At 46.3% G+C, this 25,778-nt stretch overlaps 2 protein-coding genes across 2 annotated transcripts; one reads left to right on the top strand and one right to left on the bottom strand.

The window, feature by feature from the left end:
* Window positions 1-270: 270 nt before the first annotated feature.
* On the bottom strand, window positions 271-17,511 carry LOC128419823 (F-box only protein 44-like). The gene is made up of 7 exons (XM_053400977.1): window positions 17,380-17,511; window positions 13,517-13,783; window positions 9,764-9,941; window positions 9,434-9,529; window positions 6,021-6,141; window positions 3,690-3,901; window positions 271-918 (listed from the first exon to the last, which is right to left on the bottom strand). Coding segments are annotated over exons 2-7 (849 nt in total). The 5' UTR covers window positions 13,758-13,783; window positions 17,380-17,511; the 3' UTR covers window positions 271-917.
* A 3,455-nt stretch (window positions 17,512-20,966) lies between these two features.
* Window positions 20,967-24,477, top strand: LOC128420414 (F-box only protein 44-like). Its single transcript, XM_053402006.1, has 5 exons — window positions 20,967-21,237; window positions 21,772-21,889; window positions 22,956-23,051; window positions 24,032-24,167; window positions 24,307-24,477. Exons 1-5 carry the CDS (start codon window positions 20,976-20,978, stop codon window positions 24,430-24,432), a joined length of 738 nt encoding a protein of 245 aa, XP_053257981.1. The 5' UTR covers window positions 20,967-20,975; the 3' UTR covers window positions 24,433-24,477.
* The last annotated feature ends 1,301 nt before the right edge of the window (window positions 24,478-25,778 follow it).

The raw sequence follows: 25,778 nt of genomic DNA, 5'->3' as shown, positions 1-25,778 counted from the left end.
CCACAGCGCCACACGCATCCCAGATATAAATCTGCTTCTAGTAGCTGAAATATCCATGGCAGCACATTGGAAGTGGAAAAACCGATTGCTCCTTTGATCTTGTAATGTTACAGGAGGGATAGAGAATGTAGCATTTTCCTCTAAGTTGATGTCTTTAAAAAGTGATTAATGTAAAGAACAGGCAAACACATTTGTTGAAAGATGGACTTTATTTGCCAAGTTTTGTCACAGTAAATGTCGGGGTGGTGCTCAACCAAATTTCTTCCCCCCTCCCTCTTATCATAAGAGCTTGGATTTGAGGCTTTAACTCTTTTCATGTAAGACAGTTCTTTATCCCCTCTCTCTTTTCATAAGTCCAATGTCCACTATCACAGTTTACTCTTCAAAGAGTATTGTAGGCAGTGCTATATAGCCATGGCAGAAAAACGAATTCATCAAATTCATCTGGCAAAGGATTTGGGAGAAGTCTCGGAGTTCTATGCATTTGTTTATGAGAAGGAAATCAGCATCAAGATGTCTGCAGCGAGGATTGCATTGGGAAATGCAGTAATCAGGGCTTCGGTTTAGGGAAAAGGCAGGGGTCCTCATTCCCTCCAGGACAACTTTCCAGGGGCCACAAACCAGCAGTAGGTTTGGCTTGAAGCAAAACATGGGTGGAGCAACAGAAGGCTTCATCCAAACCATGCACAATCCAGAGGTTCGTATATGCAGGTTTCTCCATCCAGGCAAGCTAAAGGCTTTATTACAACTCAGGGACACATTCTGCTAGGCAAAGGCACTCAAGGAAGCAAGCAGAGCAGGGCCAGTGAGAGGAGAACCCCGAGGGCCAGGTGGGAGGGCCGCATCTGGTCTCAGGGCTACAGTTCATCACCTCAAAGTTAGGGACTAGAAGCTTGAATGGTGTGCCGGAGTGCTCATCTGCAAAGGAGGACAGAGATATGGATTTAGCACGGGGGCAGGGAACCCTTGGCTTGTCACAGAACTACAACTCCCATCAGCCCCGGCAAGCATCGCATGCCCAATATCAAGGAATGATGGGAGTTGTGGCAGGCCCAAGGTTCCCCATACCTGACTTAGTGTGAACCACAGTAATCCTCATAGCTTGCTTTGCTGTGCTGAGATTCCTTTTATAGTAAATAAGCCCTCACAGTCGGTTACATAGAAATATGTCTCTGAAGAGCAGAGAGAAGGAAGGGAGCATCCTACCCCAGCAAAAAAATAAAAAAGTGAACCCAGAAAAATACAATGTTTGGTATCCAGTTACTATGCCAAACACAAATTAGGCTGCGAGCCTAACCCCACTTACTTGAAAATAAACCCCACTGAATTCAATAGGGCTTACTTTTGAGTAGACACAGTTAGGATTGCAGTGTCTATTCCTATTTTATTAATTCAGGATGAGAGAAAGACCCAGCTCATGAAGAGATACTTTATTTACATGTCACAGTAGAGAAAGACAGAGGACTCTTTGCTGCCCAAAATTATCTTCGTTCAAAAGTCAGCTTCCATTGTTCTCCCTAACTGGCCAGACTACACAGATCAGGAAGCCCTGATGCATCTTTTTTTAAAAAAAGTTTTTATTTATACTTTTCAAGTTTATACATTTCATTAGTTTTACAATCAATTTAACATTTCAAAGTTTGACTTCCCCCTCTTTCTGTGGTGCCTTAAATTTATTTTTCAATATCTTCTGCATATCCAAATTCATTTAATTATCTACTTTAAATATATACAGTGGTACCTTGGGTTAAGTACTTAATTCGTTCCGGAGGTCCGTACTTAACCTGAAACTGTTCTTAACCTGAAGCACCACTTTAGCTAATGGGGCCTTCTGCTGCTGCCGCGCTGCCGGAGCCAGATTTCTGTTCTTATCCTGAAGCAAAGTTCTTAACCTGAAGCACTATTTCTGGGTTAGCGGAGTGTGTAACCTGAAGCGTATGTAACCTGAAGCGTATGTAACCCGAGGTACCGCTGTACTCTTATGAAACTGCAGATTGAGACTTCCGGTTGGCTGCGTGATTAATGGTGGATGAGAGCTCTTTCGGAAGAAGGAGTCCTTGCGCTTTGGTGACTGCAAGAGCGTCGCGGAACCCCGAAAAAACCTCAGATCAAGTGTTCTGAGGACCTGGTGTTCCGGCGGGTACTTCTTGCGACTCCCCTGCTCCCCGGTAAGCTCTAATAAGAGCCCCGAGAGCGAGCGGGGTTGGAGACGCGGGTATTGTGGAATCTACTCGCTTTCTTCATCGTGCGAAGCTCCAAAGTCTGGCAATCATGAGCGGCCAATTTCTCTGACCAAATTTTAAAAGACTGGACAATCGTGAGTAAAAAAAGGTTTTAAATTCGGACTGTCAATTGGATTGGAAGGGATTTAAATTACGGAGGTCGATCCCTTTCCGCTGAAGTAGAAATGAAAGAAGTTACCGCTGACCGAAGCTGTAACTTTAAAAGACTTGTCAAAACTTCCAAGGAAACATTCTAAACCCCTCTTTCTGCAGGGTGGGGGAATTTGACTAAATTGAAAGACCCTGCAAGAGATAGATTTGACAGGGGAATAGACTCCTGGTGGGGGAAGGCTAGACTCCATTATTGTGTCACAAAGGGAGAGGAAACATTCAACTTTCTTTTTCCGCTTTGGGGACTACAAAGTAACTGCTGCTGCCTGAGCTTGTTAAAATAGTATACAGTGTTGTTTTACCTTCCTTGAATTGGATATAAGTGTGTAAATGGATTTTGGATGGTTTTTAAAAAGAATAAGAAGAGTAAAGAAATTAAGACTTTGAAAGGGGGGAGCTGCTGAGCTGTCTGCTGTTGCCTGTGCACTAAAAATCTTGTTGACTGTGACTGGGTGAGTTGACCTTGATACTATGGAATAGTTATGGCTAATGGTGTAGATAAGTCTGACAAAAGTAAAATGAAAGACAGAAGAGACTCCAAAACACCAAATTTTGAAGAGGCGGTGATGCAAATGTTGTCGGACATAAGAACAGATGTCAGAGGAATGCAGCAGAGTGTAGCAGAATTAAGAGTCAGTGGGGGCTGGCAGTGCCCATTGGCACTGGTAGGGCAGTAGGTAAGGAGCCCACCTCTAGGTGGTGCCACGGCCAAAGACAGATGGAGAGCCAATGACAGGCAGAGCCTGAGGAGATTTCACCCCTCCCATATCCAAGAATCTGCTGATGTTCTCCGCTGATTCTCCAGAGAGGAGGGGCGGTTTTCTGCTCACTACTTATTCCGCTCCAGCCTCACATCAAAGAGAGAGAGAGAGAGACTGTGTGTGATCTCTGTATAGATAAGGTTGCTGCTAAGAGCAGCTGCAGACACTCAGTGCAGTTCAGCATTTTCCTTTTAGACCTCATTTAGCTCTGTATATAGTTATATATTATAGTTGTAGATAGAATAAAAAAGATATTCTACAGAGCTGCTCTCCGAGTGGTTTATGCTCTACTATACTCTGCTGTGTCAACGACTGTCTTCTTGTGGGAGTGAATCCGGTGCTCACAACTCTAAGCTGTGAGTCCACAGCACTTTGACCTGTTCCTGTGCAGAAGGTGGTCTCTGGAAGTGCTACCCAGCTCACTGGCCCAGTCGGGGCTGAAGTGGATGAGTCCAGTTGGTGGCACTGGCTCAGGGGTGATGCTGACAGAGCCTCCCCTTTATTGGTTGCAAGAAGACGGGGGGAGGGTCCTCACCAGTTGCATCCGCTGCCACTAGCGCCATCTTCGTCATCTGAGTTGGGAAAGGGCTCTATGAAGTCTTCATCCCAATTAAATGGCCCAAGAGTGACGCTGCTCCTGGTGACTCTTACGCTGTTCTCGGGCGGCTGGCCGCTCCCGTTTACAGCCAGGTGTTCAAAGAGGATGTAGCGGAGTCCAACCCGGCATTCGATAATCCCTTGTGAAATCTGAAGACAGGAGAGAAAGAGAGAGATGCTGAATACGGGGCAAGGATGCTGAGGTAGGAGGAAAACTACCCCCCTCAAAGGTAGGGGTCTTTGGGCTGAATGTGGCCCTCAAGCCTGGCCCCTGGATCTCCCCTCTGGACACTCCACTTACCAGTCCTGCTTGGCAGGTATTTTTAGGGGGCTGGGAGATCTCCCTGACCCCCCCACACTCAACCAATATGTCCTGCCAGATTACAAGGGATGCACAAATGTTCACTGTGCACTTGGATTCCTTCTTTTAGCATGGCAGCACTGATGTTTTGGAACTCCCTGCACATGATGTTTGTCAGGTGCCTTTGCTGTCCTTCTTACAGTGCCCAGCTAACCTCTTTTTTCTTTTAGGCACATCCAAAGACATGCATATAATAATGTGCAACTTTGTTTTATAACATGCATGTTGTCTGATTTCGCCAGTAGTGATTTATGGAAGTGAAAGCTGGACCATAAAGAAGGCTGATCGTCAAAGAATTGATGCTTTTGAATTATGGTGTTGGAGGAGACTCTTGAGAGTCCCATGGACTGCAAGAATATCAAACCTATCCATTCTTAAGGAAATCAGCCCTGAGTGCTCACTGGAAGGACAGAACCTGAAGCTGAGGCTCCAATACTTTGGCCACCTCATGAGAAGAGAAGACTCCCTGGAAAAGACCCTGATGTTGGGAAAGATGGAGGGCACAAGGAGAAGGGGACGACAGAGGACGAGATGGTTGGACAGTGTTCTCGAAGCTACAAACATAAGTTTGACCAAACTGCGGGAGGCAGTGGAAGACAGGAGTGCCTGGAGTGCTCTGCTCCATGGGATCACAAAGAGTCAGACACGACTAAACAACTAAACAACAACAACAATCTGATTTTGTTCCTATGTTGTACATTTTGGTTTTTTCATCTTCTTTCTCAGTCGTTAGAGCACGGGGCTCTTAATCCTGGGGTTGTGGATTCAAGCCCCATGTTGGGCAAAATATTCCTGCATTGCAGGGGGGTTGGACTAGATGACCCCCACGGTCCTTTCCAACTATGATTCTCTGAACTTGCTTTATCGATAATTTTGTGTATATCACATACAGGTTTTTTAATTTTGTTGTTGTTTAGTCGTTTCCGACTCTTCGTGACCCCATGGACCAGAGCACGCCAGGCACTCCTGTCTTCCACTGCCTCCCGCAGTTTGGTCAGACTCATGCTGGTAGCTTCGAGAACCCTGTCCAACCATCTCGTCCTCTGTCGTTCCCTTCTCCTTGTGCCCTCCATCTTTCCCAACATCAGGGTCTTTTCCAGGGAGTCTTCTCTTCTCATGAGGTGGCCAAAGTATTGGAGCCTCAGCTTCACAATCTGTCCTTCCAGTGAGCACTCAGGGCTGATTTCCTTCAGAATGGACAGGTTTGATCTTCTTGTAGTCCATGGGACTCTCAAGAATCTCCTCCAGCGCCAGAATTCAAAAGCATCAGCGATCAGCCTTCTTTATGGTCCAGCTCTCACTTCCATATATCACTACTGGGAAAACCATAGCTTTAACTATACGGGCCTTTGTTGGCAAGGTGATGTCTCTGCTTTTCAAGATGCTGTCTAGGTTTGTCATTGCTTTTCTCCCAAGAAGCAGGCGTCTTAATTTTGTGACTGCTGTCACCATCTGCAGTGATCATGGAGCCAAAGAAAGTATTCATTTCTTACTTTTATAGACCATGTTTTCTCCAAGGAGCTCAAGATGCCGTATATAACTCTCGCCTCCTCATTTTATCCCCGGGGAGGTAGGTTAGGCTTAGAGAAGACATTGAATGGGCTCAAGCTTCATGGCCAAGTGGGGATTCGAACCCTGGTCTCCCAGGTCATAGTCTTGACACTCTAACTAAAACACCACACTGGCTCCCTCCTTTTGTGATGACCACAAACTCCTTTAGATAAAAATAAATGAATAAGCACCCGCTTGCCCACTTCAACCTCTGCTCCTGCCCATCACTGGAATGTGGCCCCCAGAAGCCTGCATACAAGGGAATGCTGGCCCTCAGATCGATGAATCCTTCCCCCATCTACTGCAGGCTTTGCTTCTGCTCCCCACCCTAAGCATTTCCCACTGGGGCTTACAGACCCGACGCCAGCGTGGAGCTTCCGAACCGCGCCCTTCCGTATGGAGGATGTGGAGAAGCTGAAAGTCTGCATCCAACAGCTTCACACTAAGTTGATAGCGGCTGCCAGGGGGACAATAATAGCTGGGTTTTGTTGGGGGGGGGGGAGAAAAAACATCAGTTTGGGCAGAAACCAAACTAGGCATGATTTGAACACTCAACACCAAACCAAGAGTATATATCTCGCGACCGATAACCTCCAGATAAAAAAATCAAGGCAGCCTAGACCTTTTGATACAAATCTATTCCCATGTACTACTGCCTTTATCAGTAAGAGCATGGCTGAGGACCTTGAAATATTGGATCTTCCTCCATTATAGAGCCCTATCCCCTAATTCTATACTTTACGATCTTTTAAGTGATAGTGCAATCTACAATCTATCATCGATTTGTAGGAGAAAACTGTATTTGATAGGGCTCACTCTAACTGATTTTGAAATCTCTGATCCCAAAGATATATGGGAAATTATCAGGAAGACCCTCACAGAAAAAAGTGTTCTCGCCATGCTTGAGGTTGCAAAGCACAGCACCTGCTCTCCTATCCACCTAAATCTCCCTTTGTGTAGAGATTTCCAAAAGGGATACATGACAAATCTGAAGAAACATGAATCGTGTAGGCTGTTTATGTTGGCCAGATTTAACATGTTTCCCTCGGCGGTAGTGAGAGGAAGATACTTAGCTATCCCAGAATCAGAGCGTCTCTGCAAATGCAGAAAACAGGAACCCGATACTCTAGAGCATATATTCTTTTCCTGTGATTTTGGCAGCTATGCCAGAAGACAATTATTTGAGGCCCTAAAATTTAATAGACAGATTTTTACACAACCAACTGTTCAGGACCTGCTGGCGGACAGCGATGATAAAATTACTTTAATAGCGGCTGAATTTTTAAGTGCTGTCCATGAAGAAAGAATGGGCCATGATAAAGAGACTTAGTGGTTTTTAATGGTAGGTGATGTTGTTGTGTTGTATTATATTATTTATGTACATCGATTTATTTCTTGGAGTTAAGAATAGGACTGGGATAAATTGTGTTCGCTGAGCCCGTATTTTATACAGTCTGTATATGATGTTTGTTTGTTAATGTGAGGTGTGCTATGCCTAATAAAGGATTTTGAATTTGAATTTGAATTTGAATATTCCCATGTACTTGAATGTACAACTTTAAAACAGTTACTTCTAATAAATAATAATTAGTAGTAATATAGCCAATAATGGCGAATGGCTGTACGCTTATATACATCAATCAGTTTCATGCATGAATACGGCTTTCAATGGCCATTATTATTATATTATTATCACAGTCATACCTCGGGATAAATGTGCTTCAAGTTAAGTATTTTTGGGTTGCGCTCCGCGGCGACCCGGAAGTAACGGAGCGTGTCACCGCACGCACATGTGCAGACAGTAAAAATGACATCACGTGCATGTGCGGAAGCAGCGAAACGCGACCCGCGCAGACGTGGGCTGCATTCACTTCAGGACGCGAATGGGATTCTGAAACGGATCCCGTTCGCATCCCGAGGTACCACTGTATTATATTTCTATAATGCCCTATACGCGAAGGTCTCAGGGCGGTTACAACATAAAATCGCAATATAAAACCACAAAACACATAATGAAAATATAAACAAAAACAACCCACTACATTTTAAAAGGACATCGGGTGTTAGTCAGCCAAAGGCCTGATTAAAGAGGAACGCTTTTGCCTGGCGCCTAAAGGTGTATAATGAAGGAGCTAGGCGAACCTCCCTGGGGAGAGCATTCCACAGATGGGGAGCCACTACAGAGGAGGCCCCGTTCTCATGTTGCCACGCTCCGGGCCTCTTGAGGAGGCGGCACACGATGGAGGCCCTTGGAAGATGATCTCAGGGTCTGGCTAGGTTCAAATGGAGAGAGGTGGTTCTTGAAGCTACCAGCCATGGTATCTGTGTTCTCTCTCCACTTTCAAGAGGTGGGACACATTTGAATACCAGTTGCACAAGGAGGCTGGACTAGACGGGTCATTGGCCTGATCTAGGAGGGCTCTTCTTATGTTTGTATGCAAATATATTATTTGGTGTGTCTATAAAACATAAGAAGAGCCTGCTAGATCAAGCCAATGGACCATCCAGTCCAGCGTCCTGTTCTCACAGTGGCCAACCAGATGCCCATTATGGGAAACCTAAAAGCAGGACCCGAGTACGAAAACCCTCTCCCTTCCTGCCTTTCCAGCAGTTGTTATTCAGAAGCATCGCTATGTCTGACTGTGCCATTCATGTCTTCCTGCAGGCCCTTTAAGGAGGATCTTATCTCAGTGAGGCACAGCTTGCTCAGGAAATTCAAGGCCTGCAAAGCTGCAAAAAGGCTCAGGGTGCTAACAAAACAAGGTTATTTATATATGCTACTACTGCGGCGGCCCGTGTTTCGTTAGCCCCCAAATGGAAAACGAGCAAGGTCCCAACCAAAGAAGAGTGGCAATTTAAACTGCGCAGCTTGCGGACTTAACATATAGAAGAAGAGAACATATGCTTAAAGAAGATTGGAAAATGTTTGTTGAATAGATGGGGGGGAATTGTGTGCACTCAAAAACATTGGCAGCATTAAGATAAATTCAACAGCGCAAATAAGTTTGGATGAATGCAATAATGGAAAACTGAATGGTTCAGTTTATCTAAAATATGCAGGGATTTATGTTATGCAAAATGAACCATGGAAAGAGAAGGAGGGAAGGAATTGATATTTTAAGGTTGTTTAAATGAATATTATAAAATGTAAAACAAAAAAATTATTGGGGGGGAGGAAGGCTCAGAGTGGATGAACAGTGTTCTATAACCTTAGGTGGTTGGACTACAAGTCCCATCATCCCCAGCACACCAATGGTGAGGGATGATGGCAGTAGTAGTCCAGTAACACTAGGAGACCCAAGGTTGAAAGGTGTTGGGTTGGACCACACTGCCAGATTTGGAGCTGTCTGGAATCCTACCAGATCCTGCTTTTCAGGTTTCTACATTTTACTGATTTTACAATCATTTTAACATTTCAAAACTTGGCTTCCTTCCCCCTCTTCCTGCGGTTCCTTACGTTCATTTTTAATATCTTCTGTATATCCAAATTAACTTAATTTAATCATTTATTGATCTATTTTAAATATATTTAAGACAGATGAATAAATGAGCAAATTGTATGTAATTGCAGGTTATTACAACAATCCTGCCAATGTTCTGTTTACAATTTATCTGTAAATATTAAATAGCCATTTCCATTCTTTTGTTGTCTTGATCTCTTATTCTTCCGTTAAGTTTCCCCATGTCCGCATATTCCATACATTTTTGTTCTGTCCTTTGGACCACGCAGCCCCCCCCCCAATAACCAAGACTGGATGCGCTGAACCTACTATTCATTCACTGCGATGTTAGGTCTGGCTTCATCTATCAGCTCGTCCCAGTACCCAAGGTCCTTCAGGATGATGAGCTGAGCCTTGCTGCAGAACCTGGAGCACAAAGGAACATCTTGCGTGAATGTTTGAAGGCGTTTGGAGGATGGATGGCGGTTGATGGATGGCCTGAGATCGAATCCCGACAAGACAGAAGTACTGTTTCTGGGGGACAGGGGGTGGACACATGTGTGGGGTTCCCTGGTCCCAAATGGGGTAACTGTGTTCCCGAGGGACCAGATTTGCAGCCAGGGAGTCATTTTGGACTCACAGCTGTCCACGGACACTCACCCGTCACATGCAGCAAAGCATCTGTTGACCCACTGTGGGGAGGAGTCTTTCTTTTTTGCGTAGGAATTCCTCTGGAGGAAACTTTCCATGGGGAGGGCTGCCAAATCCTCCTCGGACAGCTCCTCGGTTTTCCAGTGGCCCTCGGAAGGGACCCTCATCGCCCAGGAGTCCAGGCCCTCTGCGGAAACAAAACCAAAACCAAAATGACGGACATTGAAGGAGGAGGCTTTTGAGTCAGTGGAAGCAACAGAGGAGTCGGCAGCCAGACAAAGGAGAGGAACATGCGAGCCAGTGAGGGCAACAGGGGGGATGTTTTAGGCATGATGTACTGACATCACGGGACGCGGGTGGTGCTGTGGGTTAAACCACAGAGCCTAGGACTTGCCGATCAGAAGGTTGGCGGTTCGAATCCCTGCGACGGGGTGAGCTCCTGCTCCTCGGTCCCTGCTCCTGCCAACCTAGCAGTTCGAAAGCACGTCAAAGTGCAAGTAGATAAATAGGTACCGCTCCTGCGGGAAGGTAAACGGTGTTTCCGTGCGCTGCTCTGGTTTGCCAGAAGCGGCTTAGTCCTGCTGGCCACATGACCCAGAAGCTGTACGCCGGCTCCCTCGGCCAATAAAGCGAGATGAGCGCTGCAACCCCAGAGTCGGTCACGACTGGACCTAATGGTCAGGGGTCCCTTTACCTACTGACATCACACCCACAAGAAGAAGAAGAAGAAGAAGAGGAAGAAGAGGAAGAAGAGGAAGAAGAAGAAGAAGAAGAAGAAGAAGAAGAAGAAGAAGAAGAAGAAGAATTTGGATTTGGATTTGATATCCCACTTTATCACTACCCGAAGGAGTCTCAAAGCGGCTAACATTCTCCTTTCCCTTCCTCCCCCACAACAAACACTCTGTGAGGTGAGTGAGGCTGAGAGACTTCAGAGAAGTGTGACTAGCCCAAGGTCACCCAGCAGCTGCATGTGGAGGAGTGGAGACGCGAAGTCGGTTCACGAGATTACGAGTCTACCACTCTTAACCACTACACCACACTGGCTCTCAAGCATCTCGCCTCCCTCCCTAAGTCAGGCAGAAGCTTCCTGGGCTTTGGAAAGGTGGTGTCAGGGTTTAATATGGTACTTTAATGCTCAAATATACCAGGAACATTTAGGGGAATAGCCTAGTACCTCTAGTCCACTGACCGACTGCCACTGAAGCTTTTCCCCATTAGGCCTGGGCAATATATCGATATATCGCCCAGGACCATTATGTGGGGGCAGACCATGAAGACGGCTTTACTCAGCGGTATATCGCTGGTGAAACCGTCACCGCTCTGGAGTCCTTCTGCCTCCAGCGCCCAGAGGGAGAAACAAACTAGCTGGGAGCTGGAGGAAGATATACGGCTGGTGAAACTGCCATCATACTCTGTCCCAGCAGAGGGAGAATCAAGCTGAACTGGCGAGGAGTTCCTTTCTCTGCTTCTTTAAACTGCTTGGCTGAGGAGCGAGCTGCTGCCCTTGCCTGAGCCAAGCTGTTTTACAGAGCCCTCGCCCCACCAGCGGCTCGCATGAGCCAGCGGCAGGATGGGGGCTCTGTCAAAGTGCAACCCCTCCCCAGCTGAGAGAGCCCAGACCCCTGTTAAAGGAAAATGTTATGAAAATGATGTATAGATGGTACTTAACCCCTGCAAAACTAGCAAAGATTTACCACAAGAGCTATGTTGGAAATGTAAAGATAAAGAAGGTACCTTTTACCATATGTGGTGGACTTGTCCCAAGGTGAAAGACTTGTGGGAAAAGATTTATAATGAATTGGAAAAAAATGTTGAAATATACATTTATTAAGAAACCAGAAGCCTTTCTACTTGGAATAACAGGTTTGGAATTGCCCAAGAAAGATGTCAGATTGTTTTTGTATGCCACAACTGCAGCTAGAATTTTGTTGGCCAAAAATTGGAAATTACAAGAAGTACCAATAGTGGAGGAATGGCAGATGAAGATGATGGACATTTGGGAGCTGGCCGACCTGACTGGTAGAATCCGCGAGCAGAAGGAGGAGGAGTACCAAGAGGAATGGAAGAAATTTAAAGACTATTTAGCTAAATATGTTAAGATAACTTAAATAGAATTACTTGCAAGTATCAGATCGGCCTAGGACTTAAATAAGTGATGTTGTAGAATACTATGGTAATAAAAATAAAAAATGAAATGAAAGAAAGATGTTAATCGACCAAGTAAATTTTATGTGAACTGCTACAATGATTTATATGGAAACTCAGCCAGGGGGACTTGAGGAAGTCACCCAACAACGTTAACAAAAGTGGAATTATTATAGCTAGGATAAATGTTTTTTTTGATGTTTTCTTTCTATTTGTTTGTTATAAATTTGGGAAACTAATAAAAAACTTTTTGGGGAAAAAAGAGAGCACCCAGACCCCGCTTGGCTGCCTTCCTCTGGGAGGGGGTGCTGTGCCTTTCCTCTCAGGAAGACGGAGCCCACCCTCCTGGTGGAAGGCAGCCAGGCGGTTTGGGGGCTCTTTGATGCCGCTGGGAGGCCCAGCACTCGCCAGCAGCCCCTCTCCACAAGGTGAAGACACCCAACGCCTTGCGCCCGGGAGGGTGGGCTGTGTCATTCCTCCTGGGGTGAACGACACCCCCACCGTAGGAAAGAGGCAGCGCACCCGCACAAGCGAAGGCAGTCAAACGCACAGAGCCTCATAGGTTCCATGTGCTTGGCTATTGCTGCTAGGTTAGTCTTCGGGAGTGGGGGACGAGGGGGCAAGATAGCTCGCCTGCCCCCAATGCCAGCAAAGGTAGAGGCAGCTTGGGTCCTTGTGCTCCAGCACGAGCGACAGGGATGTTGGGGCTGGCTCCACCGGGGGCAGTTGTTCTCCCACCCCCAGCAGAGCCAGGCCAAGGGCCTCAGAACTGGCTCTGCTGTGGGCAGGAGCCCTTCCCCCCTCCAGCTGAGCAGCAGGCTGTATTTGCCCCCAGCCTGCAAGGCACTGGACTGAAAAGGCCTCAGCTCCCACAATGAGATCTGTGGTGTTTTCACCCGGCACCACACCGGCTGGGCCAATGCAGCTTTTTTCAAAATTGCGGTATATCGCCAGACCACGATGTTTGGCTGGCGATGCACCGCGATGTCGAAAACCCAGCATTGCTTGGCCTTGTTCCCCATCATTCGCAGCAAAGTGCCTTCCAAAAAAGGTAAAGGACCCCTGACAGTTAAGTCCAGTCGCAGACAACTCTGGGGCTGCGGCGCTCATCTCCCTTTACAGGCCGAGGGAGCTGGCGTTTGTCTGCAGACAGTTTTTCCGGGTCATGTGGCCAGCATGACTAAGCTGCTTCTGGCGCAACGGAACACCGAGACCAGAGCAGGGTACAGAAGCACCATTTACCTTCCCGCCGCAGCGGTACCTATTTATCTACTTGCACTTTTTGGCGTGCTTTCAAACTGCTAGGTTGGCAGGAGCAGGGACCGAGCAACGGGAGCTCACCCCGTCGGGATTCGAACCACCGACCTTCTGATCGTCAAGCCCAAGAGGCTCAGTGGTTTAGACCACAGCGCCACCCGCCTTCCAAAAGGGTCACGCAAATCATTTATCGGACTGTGACCATTTCCCTTTCCTTATTTATTAAATTTGTATACTGCCCTTCATCTGTAGATCTTGGGGATGTAAAAATGCAAGGTACCGAATACAAAATACATAATAAAAACAAATAACAGAAACCAAGCAATAACCCGCTCCTTCCCCAGCTGAATAGGGATGCACCTTTGCCGCAAGGATTCTTGATTAAGTTCTTCTCCCTGTGGGAGTAAATGAAGAAAGCCTTCGACTCTTGGGTCTCGGGTCCGCTCTTTCGCTGGAACTTAATCTTCCACAGCTCAGGGTCGTCCACCAGGCGTCGCCACTGGGAGCAAACCAGCCGGCAGTTGCAAAGTAGGTTCCTCGCTGGTACCCGGGCCAGCACCTCCAGCAGGACACGTTCAGGCAAGTCTCCGATAGTCAGCATCTTTCTTCAGAGTGGTCTTTCGGCCGCTTCCAGGGAAGAACCACAAGAGGGCGAGAATGAGAGAGAGAGAGAGAGAGAGAGAGAGAGAGAGAGAGAGAACAGCAGTGGGAAATACGTAGTTGTAAAGAGGAACGCTGCAACAAAATGTTGTAGCCACGTGCTTCATTCCTTTCCTGCTTCTTCCCCCTGGGTTTCTTTCTCTGCCCTAAGAGCCAGTTAAACATTCTGTGCTCTATCCACATCTACAGTGGTACCTCAGGTTACAGACGCTTCAGGTTACAGACTCTGCTAACCCAGAAATAGTACCTCGGGTTAAGAACTTTGCTTCAGGATGAGAACAGAAATCGTGCTCCGGTGGTGTGGCAGCCCCATTAGCTAAAGTGGTGCTTCAGGTTAAGAACAGTTTCAGGTTGAGAACGGACCTCCAGAACGAATTAAGTTCTTAACCCGAGGTAACACTGCATTTGTTGCCCCCTTTCATTCTTAGCTTTATTCTGCATTTTGTGTTGGCCATCAGGCAATGGCTTTTTCTACCTGCCCTGGCCCACCCTTCAGACCTAGGAGGAGCCTTTCCCAGACCATGCAGAAGCAGCTGGGAAGAGAGGAGTTCAGGGATATTAAAAAATTATTTATTTTTTATAAATTGTGTGTCTTGGCTTCTCAATTTGTATTGTGTTATTTTATGCACTTTTTTATTGATTATAGTTTAGAAACTGTTTATTGTAACAAACTGAGAGCGTTTGCAGATGATCTAGTATTAACTTTACAAGAGCCAGACACTAGTACAAAAAGAGTTTTGGAGTTAATACAAGTTTTTGGTCGAGTAGCAGGTTTTAAGCTGAATAAACAAAAAACGAAGGTACTGGAAAAAAATTTAACAGTTGTGGAAAGAGAGAGGTTTCAGAGTGAAACCGGACTAGTGGTAGCAAATAAAGTGAAATACCTGGGGATTAATTTAACACCTAAGAATGTGAATTTATTTAAAGACAATTATGAGAAATGTTGGACTGAAATTAAGAAAGATTTAGAAATATGGTCAAATTTGAGACTTTCCTTGTTAGGCCGAACTGCTGTTATTAAGATGAATGTTTTGCCAAGAATGTTGTTTTTGTTTCAAACATTGCAGATTGTGGACAAAATGGACTGTTTCAAGAGGTGGCAGAAAGATATATCTAGATTTGTCTGGCAGGGCAAAAAGCCCAGAATAAAATTTAAGATATTAACTGATGCAAAAGAAAGAGGGGGGTTTGCCCTGCCGGACTTAAAACTGTATTATGAATCAGCGGTTTTTTGCTGGCTGAAAGATTGGCTACTTCTTGAGAACACAGACATTTTGGACTTGGAAGGGTTCAATAACAGGTTTGGTTGGCATGCATATATATGGTATGACAAGGTAAAGACTCATAAAGGTTTCAAGAGTCATATTGTTAGGAAAGCACTATATAATGTCTGGATTCGGTATAAAGACTTGTTGGAAAATAAAACCCCCAGGTGGTTGTCACCAATGGAAGCAAAGGAAGTGAAAAAACTTAATATGGAATCCAAATGGCCAAAATATTGGGAAATTATAGAACAAGAGGGGGGAAAGGTGAAACTACAGAGTTACGAGAAATTGAAGTCCAAAGTAAGAGATTGGCTTCACTATTACCAGATAAATGAAGTATTCAAACAGGACAGGAAAATTGGCTTTCAGGTGGAAAGATCAAAATTAGAAACAGAATTGTTAGAACCCAATACTAAGAACTTGTCAAGAATGTACAACTTGCTGTTGAAATGGAATACACAGGATGAAACGGTTAAATCAGCTATGATTAAATGGGCACAAGATATTGGTCATGACATTATGTTTGCTGACTGGGAACAGTTATGGACCACCGGTATAAAGTTTACGGCATGTAATGCCTTAAGAGAGAACATTATGAAAATGATTTATAGGTGGTACATGACCCCAGTCAAGCTTGCAAAAATCTATCATTTGCCCAATAATAAATGCTGGAGATGTAATGAAACTGAAGGTACTTTTTATCACCTTTGGTGGACGTGCCCAAGGATTAAGGTCTTCTGGGAAATGATCTATAATGAAATTAAGAAGGTGCTTAAGTGTACCTTTCATAAGAAACCAGAGGCTTTTCTCCTGGGCATGGTAGGCCAATTGGTGTCAAAGAAAGATAGGACGTTTTTTATGTATGCTACAACAGCAGCAAGAGTTCTTCTAGCAAAGTATTGGAAGACACAAGAACTACCCACGCTGGAAGAATGGCAGACAAAGGTGATTGACTATATGGGACTGGCTGAGATGACGGGCAGAATCCGTGAACAAGGGAAAGAGACGGTGGAAGAAGATTGGAAGAAATTTAAACTTTATCTTAAGAACTGTTGTAAAATTATTGAGTGTTAAAATGTCATGGGTAAGGTAAAGCAGATTTGCAGCGATAAATGATTGGGTAAGAGAAAAAGGTTAAAGAAAGGGAATTACAAGTAATCTAGATCAGGGGTTGCTGAAAAAGTTTAAAACAGGGATGCAGAAAAGGGAGGCATGGGGAAGTCGTCGAAATTGGGTATAAGGAAAAAAGGTTATGAAATTATACATGTTTATATGTTTGTTTGTTTTTGTATTGTTATTTGTAATGTCTTATGATATATGTTGGAAAATCAATAAAAAATTTTATAAAAAAAAAAGAAACTGTTTATTGTAATTAAGAGTGAATTGTGCTTAATTCTTATTTGCTGATATTTAATTTCACTGTGCACTACTATATCCCAATGGGTTATTGAAGAACGCTTTATTGGATATAAGTTGTTCATTTTAAAGATGTGTTTTTATTATGACATAACTTTTGTATGTCATAATAATGGATTGGATCATATTGTTATAAAGTGCACAATCTTTTGTTATTTCTTCTGCTTGCAAACCACCCTGTGTATAGTGCTATAGAAAGGTGGGGTACCAATTAAAAGTGAAATGAAATTAAATGAAGTGAAATTAAATCCAAAATTAGCATATTACATTTAGAAACCATTTAAATCAGCCCCACTCCCCAAATAAAACAGCACCCACCCAAGTTAAAACCCCATCCCCCGTTAAAATGTTAATTTAAGCAGGGTTATTATCAGGTTATATCCAACATCAGTTGCCTTCAGAGATGACCCATTAAAATGAGTGAAACTAGCTAACTTTGGCCCATTCATTTCAATGGGCCTATTCTGAGTAGCCCATTACTAACTATTGCATTTCACTGTTCTATATTGACATATTGGTACCCCCACGTTTCTCTGGCTATGGGTCTAACAGGGATCCTCTGGATAGGCCAATAAATTTAATTCTGAGCATCCCCACGGACCCCAAAACGCAATTACTCCATGCACGTGGCAACACTTCATAGCGAGGGGAGGGACTCCCATCACAAGTTCACACGTATCTGAAACCCTGGAGAAAAACACACGAACTTAGAGGGAAGAAAAGAAGGAGGGGTCACTCTGCACATGCTCAGAGGCCATGCCATCACTTCTCCTACCCCAAACAGGTCCGGAGGGCAGGAGAGGGCGGACCCCCCTCCGATACAAACTGAAGCTCGCAGGCTCCACAACGTCCCCTCCCTCCAGAAAACAGCAACAGGCTTACCGGGGCTGGAAAATGCGCAAGAGCCACGCGGGAGCCACGCGGTACCCCAAGACACTCAACAGCCTTGCAGGAAAAAGAAAGCGAATGTGAACATGGGCGAGGGCGCAGGAAACTCTCGGGGAGCACCACCCCTTGGAGGCCGGGCGAGCAGGGGATTCGTGCCTTTGCGCACGATGATGCGCTTCTCGGATTGAGCGCGCCCCGGTCAAGGGCACAGGCTCTTCTCCAAAGAGCAACTGCAATTCCCAAGTCCACTTTTTCCTGAGTTTCCTGGGAAGGAAGTCTATCTGCCTGAGCTCAAGGAGGCTGACTTCCGGAGCACGGTTGCAGAAGGACCCTATAAAGCCTTCGCTGCCACGATGGAGAGCCCTGGCTTTTAAAAAAAGCGCTATTATTATAAATACTGTAGCTTCCAAAAAATCCATGCACACCTCCAAGGAGCGATCCCCAAGTAAGGCTTATTTGCATAATATGAGGAGCCTCTCCTGTCGCCCCGCCCCGGATTAAATGAAGCCCTGGTGGCCAGAATCAGCTCGGAACCGAAGCGTTGCGCGCGCCTCTGCCTTTGCATCTGGAGACGCTTTAAGCTATTAAACGATTAAAGCGGGAGGGGAGGGACGGGGTTCCTTTGGAAGGAGCCAGCTGACGTCGAAGGGGTGTCATCGTTATGCAAATGAGTCAGGATTCCCCTCCTCGAGGCGGAGATTGGGTGGTGTTACCTCATATCAGGGCAGTTTCACTTCCTCCTTGTCTTCTGGGCGCAGAACCGGGCGGAGACGACTCTTTAAACCCCGGAGGTGAGGTGGGGCTTCCAGGTACCATGAGCTAGAGGGCGGGGGTGGTGGGTGATGGGGTAGATCCGTGGGAGGGTTTAATTAACAACACTTTTTAAAAATAAGGAACAGGGGAAATTTATAATTCCTCTTAAAAACCCATTGTAAACAGTTAAAATCGTTAGTTGGATTGGAGTAACACTTGTAGTTTAATGGTGAATTTTGGATATAATGGAGATGTAAAAGATCTGGATTATTATAATTAAAGAACAGGGGTCAGCAAACTTTTTCAGCAGGGGGCCAGTCCACTGTCTCTCAGACCTTGTGGGGGGCCGGACTATATATTTTTCTGGGGGGGGGGAATGAAATAATTCCTATGCCCCACAAATAACCCAGGGATGCATTTTAAATAAAAGGACACATTCTAAAAACACGCTGATTCCTGGACCGTCTGCAGGCCGGATTTAGAAGGTGATTGGGCCGGATCCGGCCCCTGGGCCTTAGTTTGCCTATGCATGTAAAAGATGCAGGAGGAAAAGACTAAAGATAGAACCCACAAAGGGGAAGAGAGAAGTCCAGGAGATTCTTTGGAATCTTGTCTTTATGATGTATGTTGGACATGCGAGTGTAAAATGTTAATTCGAAAAACCAAATAAATAAATTTGCAAAAATAATAATAAAGCACTTTTGGAGGATTCTCATCATCTAAGTAAGCAAGCTTGCATTTCCGAGGGCAAGCTGTAAATAAGTATTTAGTATAAGTCAGTACGGTAAAAACGCCCACATCAGAAACAGTCTCCAAGAGCACAAGTGGCCACAATTCCTCTGAGCAGGGAAAGAAGGAACTTCCCCCATGATCAGAAAATAAGAAGCAGTGATGGCCACCAACAGTGGAAGGCTGTGGATTCTCCTTCCTTGGAGGTTTTTAAGCAGAGCTGGGATGGCCATGGATGCTTTCGCTGGGATTCATTCTTGCCTTGCAGGGGGTTGAACTAGATGACCCTCGGGGTCCCTTCCAGCTCTAGGTAAAGGTAAAGGGACCCCTGACCATTAGGTCCAGTCATGGCTGACTCTGGGGTTGCAGCCCTCATCTCGCTTTCTTGGCCAAGGGAGCCGGCGTACAGCTTCCGGGTCATGTGGCCAGCATGACTAAGCCACTTTTGGTGAACCAGAGCAGCGCACGGAAACGCCGTTTACCTTCCCACCAGAGTGGTACCTATTTTATCTACTTGCAATTTGACGTGCTTTCAAACTGCTAGGTTGGCAGGAGCTGGGACCGAGCAACGGGAGCTCACCCCGTCATGGGGATTTGAACAGCGATCTTCTGATCAGCAAGTCCTAGGCTCTGTGGTTTAACCCTCAGTGCCAATCGTGTCCCCAGCATCTTCCAGCTCTACGATTCTATAATAACTTGGATGGCTTTAAAAGAGGACTAGGGAAACTCATGGAAGAAGATGAGGAGATACGTGGCTGCTAGCCAGGATGGCTGTGCTTTGCCTTCACAGCTGGAGGCAGCAATGCTTCTGCATGTCAGTTGCTGGATGTGCTGTGCCTGAGGGTAACCCAAGAACCATGGTCCAGGTCCGGTCCAGAATCTGTAGGTTCCACTAGGAGTCAGTCCGACAGGGTCAAGGCAGGACACGAGGCAGGAACCCAGGCAAGGACAGGTACAGGATCTCAGGCAGGGTCTGGCATACAGCAATGTTGCTCCCGCAACCTGGGGCAGGGTCCGACAGCCTTTTATCTTTGTCAGGGTAGCAGCCGGTCCTGATCCCCTGGTGACTCACCTCCCTTCTCGCCCGAAGGTGAGCACTCCTCCTGTGAGTATTCAGGTCTCTCCTTCTCTCAGACCTGAGTCTCTGCAGCTCGGGAGACGTCGGTGGGTTACTAGACCCAGAGGTCGCTTCAGCCTCCCCTGACCCAACCGGTAGTGGAGCAGCTGTAAGTGATGGCCCAGGTGATGACAACGAGGTAATCCCCGCATCTGGAGCCAGGGCAGGCTCAGGCCCCTGACTCGGCCCAGCTGGTGTTTGTTCCAGGGGAGCCTGTGCAGACTGGGACCCTTCAGGATTAGGACTTATTTCAGATGATGCCTGAGGCAAAGGATCCGGTGCAGACTGAGACTCCTCTGGTTCCAGGTTCGAGCCCGAGTCCCAGGCCATCACAATGGAAACCACAGATGGTTCTCTGGCTTGTGGGCTTCCCTTGGAGGCATCTGTGAGAACAGGATGCTGGACTAGATGGAACATTGGCCTGATCCAGCAGGCTCTTCTCATGTCTCCATTACCTTGTTTAATCCTTATTTATTTATTTTTAAATTTATTTATTTGGTTTTTCAAATTAAAAATTCACAGTCACATATCCAATGTACAACATAAAAACAAAATTCCAAGGAATCTCTTGGACTTCCCTCCTCCCCCTTTGTGGGTCTTATTGTTAATCATTTCCTCCAGCATCTCTTATGATAATCCAAAATCTTTTTTACCTCTCCATTGTGTCCAAAATTCACCATTAAACTACAAGTGATATTCCAATCCTACTAACGACTTTAACTGTTTACAATGGTTTTTATGGTAAGTTATAAATTCCCCCCATTCCCTATAAAAATTTTGGTCTTCCTGATTTCTGACTCTTCCGGTCCTTTTGGCCATTTCGGCATAGTCCATCAACTGGATCTGCCATTCTTCTCTGGCGGGGACTTTATCTTCTTTCCATCTCTGTCTAATCCTCTTTTAAAGCCATCCGAATCAGCGGTCATTGCTGCTTCTTGCGGGAGCAAATCCCAGAGTTTGAGATGCTTTCTCTTCCATTTCCCGAAGGAAGATGGTGAATATTGAGGACCTTCCCAAGGAGATGCTGCTGGAGATCTTCCTTCGGCTCCCTTCCTGGTTCCTTCTTCGCAGTTGCCGTCTGGTTTGCTCCGGGTGGCGAGACATGGTGGACACTCTGAACACGGGTTGGAAAGAGAAGTGTGAGCAGGCCGGCTACCCACTTGGGGTGTTGGCCGGTGTTCTCCCTGACTGGAAGACTCTCTACATTCTTTGCAGAATGAAGAAGAACCTCATTAGGAATCCCTGCGGCGAAGGTGGGGAGCAAGAACTTCTTCCAGACTTCTCCTGCACCATAAATCTTAATAATATAATAATATTTTTTATTTATACCCCGCCCTTCCCGGTTCAAAAACCGGGCTCAGGGCGGCTAACAACAAATTTAAAACATTTAATTATAAAAGCAGCATAAAATACAGTATAAAAACATGAATAACCATAAAATTCAAAATTCAAAAAATAAGCATTAGATAGGGGCGCGGGTGGTGCTGTGGGTTAAACCACAGAGCCTCGGACTTGCTGATCAGAAGGTCGGCGGTTCGAATCCCCGGGACAGGGTGAGCTCCCGTTGCTCGGTCCCTGCTCCTGCCAACCTAGCAGTTTGAAAGCACGTCAAAGTGCAAGTAGAAAAATAGGTACCACTCTGGCGGGAAGGAAATAGTTTTGGTTGCCTCGGGTGATTACCTTTATCTGGAGACAGTGTTCGTGTGTAGGGAGTGCAAAAATCCCAGGTTCAATATCTGTATGCATCCTTTCCTTTCACTGTCCTTTTCTTTCTGGATTCGCCACAGAGGGCCTGAACTCCTGGCAAATTGGGCCAGATCAAGAAGAGGCCTGGGATGTAGGGAAGCTGTCAAGGGATGACTCTCCCTTTGAGGATGGAACATGGTGCTTTGGTGCATTTAGCGGGTAAGGAGCACATTCCCAATCAAATGAATTTGGGGTGGTGGTGGTATGTGTTTAATAATAATAATATATATATATATATATATATATATATATATATATATATATATATATATCCCGCCCTCCCCAGCCGAAGCCGGGCTCAAGGCAGCTAACAACAATAAAATAATACAACATTCTAAAATCATTTCATTATAAAATTAATTCAAATCAAATTAATGGCAACCATTGGGCTAGAGTTCTGTGAAGATTGCCAAAGGAGGAAGTCAGGCTGTGCCTTGGCCAAAGGCCTGGTGGAACAGCTCTGTCCAGCAGGCCCTGCGGAAAGATGTCAAGTCCCGCAGGGCCCTAGTCTCTTGTGACAGAGCGTTCCACCAGATCGGAGCCACAGCCGAAAAAGCCCTGGCTCTGGTTGAGGCCAGCCTAACCTCTCTGTGGCCTGGGACCTCCAAGATGTTTTTGTTTGAAGACCGTAATTTCCTCTGTGGGACATACTAGGAGAGGTGGTCCCGTAGGTACGAGGGTCCTAGGCCGCATAGGGCTTTAAAGGTCAAAACCAGCACCTTAAACCTGATCCTGTACTCCACCGGGAGCCAGTGCAGCTGGTATAGCACCGGGTGAATGTGATCTCGCAGCGAGGACCCCGTAAGGAGTCTCGCTGCGGCATTCTGCACGCGCTGGAGTTTCTGGGTCAGTCTCAAGGGCAGCCCCACGTAGAGTGATTTACAATAATCCAGTCTGGAGGTGACCGTTGCATGGATCATGTGGCTAGGTCAGGGCGAGAGAGGTAAGGAGCTTAGCAGTTACTTATTTGTCCAGTGTGAGTTTGCTATGGGGAGTTGAAACTTTGCATGCTTTCGTGGAGGGTAAAAGCTTCTGAGTTGGGTCGCTGAGTTTGTCAAAGTCAGTAGGGCATGTGGCCGGGAAGGGGTTGCAGCCTGGGCCAGGCAGAGAGGTATGGAGGGCTGCAGTTGGCTCTGGGGCCTGAGATTTCCCACCCATGCTCTCCAACCCAATATCAATGGGTCCACATGGGTGATGGTGATAATGGTTTTGATCTCTGTTTCAGGCCCACACCCAAAAGCCAGGTCATCGTCTTAAAGGATCATGGCTACTGGGATGAGCTGATGGACGAAGTCAAGCCTGATATTGTTGTGAAAGACTGGTGAGTGCCAGAGTCGATGAAACCAGGGGTTGGGGCTGGGTAGCCCTTTTTGATAGCAGAAGCAAAACAAACCCCTGCCGTTGGGGTTGTTCGTCTGCCATGATTTCTGGGCAAAGCGAGGAACGCAATAGATAGCAGAACTCAGTTTAATTTGGAAGCAACAAGTTCCTAGTGGTTTCAAAGATCTCAGGGCTTCACCTCCTTCCCCTGAATTGTGCCAGCTGGTCCCTATAGGTACAACTGTTTAGAAACTGGTGCCCACGTTTTGATTTTCCTCTTCCCTCCCTGTCCCTTCTCTCTCTTGTGTGCTGCAGATTGCAAGCAAGTGCTGCAGATTGAAAGCCTGCGAGAAGGGGTGGTCTAGTTTTCAGTTTCAGTTCTGTGTAAGCTGATCTGGGGGCTTTTTTGGCTGAAAAGCAGGGCACAGATACCCTTTGTTGTTGTTTAGTCGTTTAGTCGTGTCCGACTCTTCGTGACCCCATGGACCAGAACATGCCAGGCACTTCTGTCTTCCACTGCCTCCCGAAGTTTGGTCAAACTCATGCTGGTAGCTTTGAGAACACTGTCCAACCATCTCGTCCTCTGTTGTCCCCTTCTCCTTGTGCCCTCCATCTTTCCCAACATCAGGGTCTTTTCCAGGGAGTCTTCTCTTCTCATGAGGTGGCCAAAATATTGGAGCCTCAGCTTCAGGATCTGTCCTTCCCGTGAGCACTCAGGGCTGATTTTCTTAAGAATGGATAGGTTTGATCTTCTTGCAGTCCATGGGACTCTCAAGAGTCTCCTCCAGCACCAGAATTCAAAAGCATCAATTCTTCGGCGATCAACCTTCTTTATGGTCCAGCTCTCACTTCCATACAGATACCCTAAATAAATGCATAATAAGCAGGCAGCTGCAAATTCTCCAAATGTGATCAGCTCTTTTTTGCAGGACCGGTTCCTCCTCAGAAATCGCTCATGTGTCGTTTTGTGCCCCAAAATAGGTGCGACGTCCTTGACGAGGACCCCTACAACTACACTCTGCACGTGAAACTGTTGTCTGCTGATTCTGAAGTCCTCTGCGAATGTCGCGCTGAAGAGTTGGTCTTAAGTGAGCCCGGAGAGACAGAATGGAGAGAGGTTAGCTGGAAAAAGGCATTGAATCAGCTCTGGGATATTAACGTGGGCCTTGAGTAAACGGTTCTTGAAAATGTCAGTTCCTTCCTCTTCCTTTTGTTGAACTGACTCCTAACCATTCCTCCTCCTCTTTCCTCTCTAGGGCTCATATACATTCCATAACTACCCTGCCGGAGTCCGTTACATCTATTTTGAACACGGAGTGACCGGTGTGGACTCTGGGGGCCTAACTAACAGCAGCATCACTGTGGGACCCAGATTTCCCTAGAAAGAGGAGGAACCACCATAAGGGGAAGACAGTTCCACTCATCTGCTTGAGCGAGGAGACACACAAGGGCTCACTCTGTTGTGTCATTCCACACACACACGCACACACACACACACACACACACGCTTTCCAGCTAAATGGGTTGCAATCCTGGGTCCTACGAAGTTGTTTCCCCTAAGTTGTGTTTTTGTGCAGTTTTTGGATGTTAACCTTTTTTTTTTTTAAAAAAAGGGTGTGTCGGTGTGTGTGTGTGGGTGTGTCTATGTTATTTTGTAAGAGAAGGTGGGGGGAACCCTGCAAACAATATTATACTGCAAAAAAGAAAATGCAACCAGCCCACGGTATTGCAGTTGCGTTGAACAAATACGTAACGTGGGACTCATCTACACAGCTGCAAATGAAACGTTTTAAATGTGTTGTAAAGTATACAAATGTGACACTAGATGGTGACAGTGAGCTATGCAAAATTCAATGTATTTTTAAAAACATGTTTGTTTGTTTTTAAAAAAGCATTTTCCCAGCATGGGGTGGTTGGTTTTTTTTTTGGTTTGTGTGTATATACCATCGTGGTTAAGATAAAAGAAAGTCCTCCTTTACACAGCTCACAGTTAAGCTATGGATCTCTCTTCAATAGGAGACAGCAATGGCTACCAATTTGGATGGCTTTAAATATGAGATCAACATGGAGGAGAGGTCCAGTGCCGAGGGCCTTCTGGCGGTTCCCTCGCTGCAAGTAGCCAAGTTACAGGGAACCAGGCAGAGGGCCTTCTCGGTGGTGGCACCTGACCTGTGGAACGCCCTCCCACCAGATGTAAAAGAGGAAAACAACTACCAGACTTTGAGAAGACACCTGAAGACGACCCTGATTACAATAATCTATTAAACATTAAAAGCTTCCTGTAATGGTTCTAGGGGTTGCTCGTGCGTAAGTTGTCGCCACTCCTGGCTAGGTTACCTGGGTGAACCCTTTCTGTCTGGACAGCCTCTCTCCCGTGGCTGTCTCAATCGCTGGCAGAATCCGTCAGTGGGCGTTTCTTGAACTTCTTCCAGCAAAGAAGTTCTTTGACGCCTAGTCTCCTCCTACTCTCCCTGCGCGGAATTCTTCTGCGCAGGGAGGGTGTGGGCAGCAGAGGACCCGTGCTCTCCCCGCTGGTCTCCGGCGAGGAGTCCTGGAGCCCCCTCGCCGATTCCCCCATCTGCCCCCCTTTCTCCCTGGTGTCATGCTGATTTCCTTCCCCAGCAGATGGGCTGCCTCTCTCCCTACTGGGACCCTCTCCGGCATCCCTCTGGAGCCTTCCCTCCGCCTCTGGCTCCAATGGCAGTTCCCTGACACTTCCCTATTTTAA

Source organism: Podarcis raffonei, chromosome 8, assembly GCF_027172205.1.
Source record: "Podarcis raffonei isolate rPodRaf1 chromosome 8, rPodRaf1.pri, whole genome shotgun sequence".
NCBI lineage: Eukaryota > Metazoa > Chordata > Lepidosauria > Squamata > Lacertidae > Podarcis > Podarcis raffonei.
This window is presented reverse-complemented; position numbering and strand designations above follow the sequence as displayed.